General features: G+C 50.5%; 1 protein-coding gene across 1 annotated transcript in view; it reads right to left on the bottom strand.

Moving 5' to 3' along the window:
- efnb1 (ephrin-B1) overlaps positions 1-1,907 on the bottom strand; it is a 67,396-nt gene extending 65,489 nt beyond the window's left edge. The window contains exon 1 of the mRNA XM_056440099.1: positions 768-1,907. Coding sequence (XP_056296074.1) covers positions 768-883 — 116 coding nt within the window. The 5' untranslated portion in view covers positions 884-1,907. The remainder of the gene's footprint in view (positions 1-767) is intronic.
- Between the last annotated feature and the right edge of the window lie 2,217 nt (positions 1,908-4,124).

Here is a 4,124-nt window from a genome sequence, read left to right as displayed (position 1 = left end):
GCACACCCAAAAGAATATTAGGCTGGATCCGAGCCAGAGTAAAACAAATAAAATGTAAAAGAAAAAGTGAATGTCCTTCAAACGTTGCCACATCGGATCGCACGAGATTTGTGCGGCGAACTCGACAAAAGTCAAACTTTATTCTGGGTGTGACCCCCCCCCTTCCAAAAGAAGGTCAAGTAACCCGGATGTTCACCTGGACCACACTTTCACCCACATGGCACGCTGTCATCCGCTCAGCTGATTGCCCCCAATATATAAAGACGTTTCAGGGCAGAAGAAGTGGACCAACTCACAGAGATAAGGCCTGTAGTGAGACGTCCGAGCAGACTTTGCCCCCGCCCCCCCCCCCCCCCTCATCACCATCCGGGAAATAAACAGAGGCGTGTAATATATCCATTAACTATTGTAATTAACCATCTATTACAGCCTGGCCTCCTGTATAACATAGACGCCTCCACCTACTGTGCTGCTTTAGTGCTGCCCCCCCCCCCCCCCCGCTGAGAAATGAATCAACACGAAACTGTGCAGGAATGACAATTGCAGCCCCCCCCCCCCCCCAAATAAATAAAATAAAATGCATTATGCTCCTTTTCCGAATGCCACATTTAACAGAACACTTAACGCAGCGTGCACACACACACACACACAATGGTAACTTTTTGTGTGTCCACCCCCCCCCCCCCCCATGTCACCTCAGTGCTCCATTACGCACACACCCAGAGAGTTTGGGCATTTCGCTGGTACAAATGAAATACGAGACTTACTTGGAATTCTGCACGCCCCAGACTATAGTCTGCAGCGACTTGGCCGAGGTGAGCGTCGACCTGCACGTGAAAATAAAGATCCAGAGGTAATACTTCCAACAACCGGGTCCCGCCATTCTGATTTAACGGACTCCGGACGGCGAGCCGACGGACCGGGGAGAGAGGGGAGGGAGGGAGGGGGGGTCTCAGAGGGTCGGACGGTGCGCCGGGCAGCCTGCGGGTTTCTCTTGCGGTTCGCCCCGTGGGAAGGTGAGCAGAGATCAGTCGGGAGCATGTGAGGTCGTTATCAGATACATGTCCTTCTGTCCGACCTTTTTTGTTTTTTATAAAAAATAATTTAAAATTCCTCTCCGGACCCCCTGCGAGTGTCCCCGATGAACTGTCCGCGGGACGTGCGACGGATCCTCCGGTTCTCGGTTGGATCGGGGAGGCGAGCAGCCCCCGGGAGTGTCCTGTGTGACCTGTGGCTGAGACGCACACACACACACTCACAGCCCCCCTCGCGACCTTCTTGCGTGTGGAGAACGGTAACGGTGCGATGAGACGGATCCGACCGATCGCACAGGTCCTTCCTCTCGTCTTGTTGTCCTTCCCTCTCTCTCTTCTTCTCTTCTATCAATGCGGCCGCCGGTCGACGCGCTGCGCCGCGTCTTTTTGTCAACGCTCCCCCGGTGGCGTCGGTACCTGTCGCTGGATATAGCCTACAGATGGCCGCATTCATCCATCAGTCACAACTCCGCAGCACGCCGGGAATCCCGAGGTCCTCTTCATTCCGGTGTTATCTTTCGCTCCTCCTCCTCTTCCTCCTCCTCAACCTTTGCTATTCTTCTCGAGTTGAGTTTCTATTGTCAATACGGTCCTCCTCGGCGCCGTTCCGCGTGCGCGTTGCGCTTCCAGCAAGGGTCGCCTCTCTAGTCCGCCCGGGACATGCTGCGTGGCCGGTGCGTAAAATGAGCAGCACTAGTCTCACCGGTGTTTTCTCTCGCGGACACGGATATATGTATATATATTTAAATATACATATATCGAATAAAAAGTGTCGTGGGTAGGTCAGACCTGTCTTCCGGTCCGCTCCGTGGCTGTGAATCCGCTCTCCTCGCCGGTGTGTCTTGTCTATATTTCCTTCTTTCTTTTTTTTAAAAACCGTGTAGCGCTCTCTCTCTCTCTCTCTCTCTTTCTCTCTCTCCCTCTCTCTCTCCGCGCTCCGGCGAGTGCAGCAGCTCGAGCTCAACTGTAACCGGAGCCGAGGAGCAGCGCGCTGGGGGACAGCCCACAGAGAGGAGCCGCGGCCAATCACAGCGCGCTCTGTCCGGAGCGGAGGCATTTATGGGGACGTGGAGGGGGCCGGGGAGGGAGGGAGGGGGGAGTCTGTTATTGGGTTGACCCCGTATCTCCACCGCACCCCCCCCCCTCCACCACCTCGACCCCGAGCCATGGCCCAAATTGAATTGGACTTTGGAGTTGTTCGTCATACTGAACGCGGTGGAGAGGGACACCGTGATAGGCTGCGTGCGTAAAAGTGCCGAGTGGAGAAGAAAAAAAACATTTTCTTTTTTTTAAAGAGAAGAACAGAACCTGCTTGTCCCTGGAGATCCGGCACTAAACACGTGTGCCATAACATTCATGTAATATAGGCCACGGGGAATTCTAATTATGTCTGTGGGAGGTGTAGGAGGCGTGAGCGTGTAATATATGTTCTCCCTATAAATACAAGAGCAGTTTAAAAACCCTCTCCTCGTTTGAAAAAAAACAAATCATAAATCTCGAGAACATATATATACTGTATAGCATTACAGTAGTGCTGTTATTTCGGTCCTTTCCTTCTCTCCGCCGGGTGAAAGGAATGATGATTAATGGTCTCTTTGGATCTCTTTCGAGTCGTCCCCCTTTTTTGAGATAATGAACTGCATGAGAACTTAGTCTCCAGTGTCAGTAGACAATGGACCGTCGGTTGCCTATAGTCATCGGGCCATTCATTCATTGAGGAAGAAACGCTTGACACATAATTGATCATGTCCATGTCTGTGCCCCCTTTGTGTGTCCATGTGTGTGTGTCTGAGAGAGAGAGAGAGTTTCACCTAATTTATTCAATCAATGCTGCCCCCTAATGGTGGTGATGGAATCGATTCATGTGAGTTCAGGAGGTTGGATTAGATATAATTGGAGAGGAGAGATGAGGGACATTATGAAGACATGTCTGATGGTTTCCAGAAGTTTATTTTTTATGACATCCCGTTGCGACTCGCCGGCTCATAAATCTTCGCGAAACAATGAGCTCGAGATCAGCGTCAAAAACCCGAATGGGTGTGCCCCCGATCTGAAAGTATTTATATGTGTGTGTGTGTGTGTGTGTGTGGCAGTGATAAGACAAACACGGGGCACCAGAGGTTGGCGTGTGTGTCACGGTGAAGGCTTTCTGGCTCAGCGTCGCCTATTCTGCCTGACGAAGAGGAGAGGGACGAGTTTGCAGAGGTCACGGGGTCGTCGTTCTGCCGGAGCGTTGCCATCGCTGCTTCCTCGTGAAGCGGCGGCTTAAAGGCCGTGTGTTGTCATAGCGAGGGCAAACACACACGGGGGGGGGGGCAGTTGCCACAGCGCTGGCTGGCATGCCCCCGCCCGGGATACCTGATACCTCGGCAGCCAATCGGATGGTCACAGAGGGCCAATAAGATCCCCCCCCCCCCAGCCCTCCCCCCCTCTTGTGTACGAGCGCCACAGCTGAAGGGGGCGAAGGCCGAGTGGTCGAGATGAACGTGGCCATGATGATGATGATGATGATGATGATGATGATGATGAAAAGTAATGGTTCTGAAATGGTTCTTTAAAAGGCTTTGTGGTTCACCTACATCACAGACTGGAGAACCATTTTTTTTGTTTGAGACACCTTTATAGGTTCTTTGAAGAACTATTTAAGGAAATGGTTCCTTAAAGAACCCTGGTTTGAAAGGTTCTTTGAGGAACCAGAAATGGTGCCTTAAAGAACCATGTTTTGAAGGTTCTTGAGACACCTTTATAGGTTCTTTGAAGAACTATTTAAGGACATGGTTCTTTAAAGAACCGTGGTTTGAAAGGTTCTTTGTGAAACCAGAAATGGTGCCTTAAAGAACCATTTGTGAAGGTTCTTTGAGACACCTTTATAGGTTCTTTGAAGAACTCTTTGAGGAAATGGTTCTTTAAAGAACCCTGGTTTAAAAGGTTCTTCGTGGAACCAGAAATGGTGCCTTAAAAAACTATTTTTAAGGTTCTCAGAGACACCTTTATAGGTTCTTTGAAGAACTCTCTAAGGAAATGGTTCTTTAAAGAACCCTGGTTTGAAAGGTTCTTTGAGGAACCAGAAATGGTGCCTTAAAGAACCAT

Source organism: Pseudoliparis swirei, chromosome 19 (assembly GCF_029220125.1).
Source record: "Pseudoliparis swirei isolate HS2019 ecotype Mariana Trench chromosome 19, NWPU_hadal_v1, whole genome shotgun sequence".
NCBI lineage: Eukaryota > Metazoa > Chordata > Actinopteri > Perciformes > Liparidae > Pseudoliparis > Pseudoliparis swirei.
Note: the sequence above shows the minus strand (reverse complement) of the source record. Positions and strands in the feature narration are given on the sequence as shown.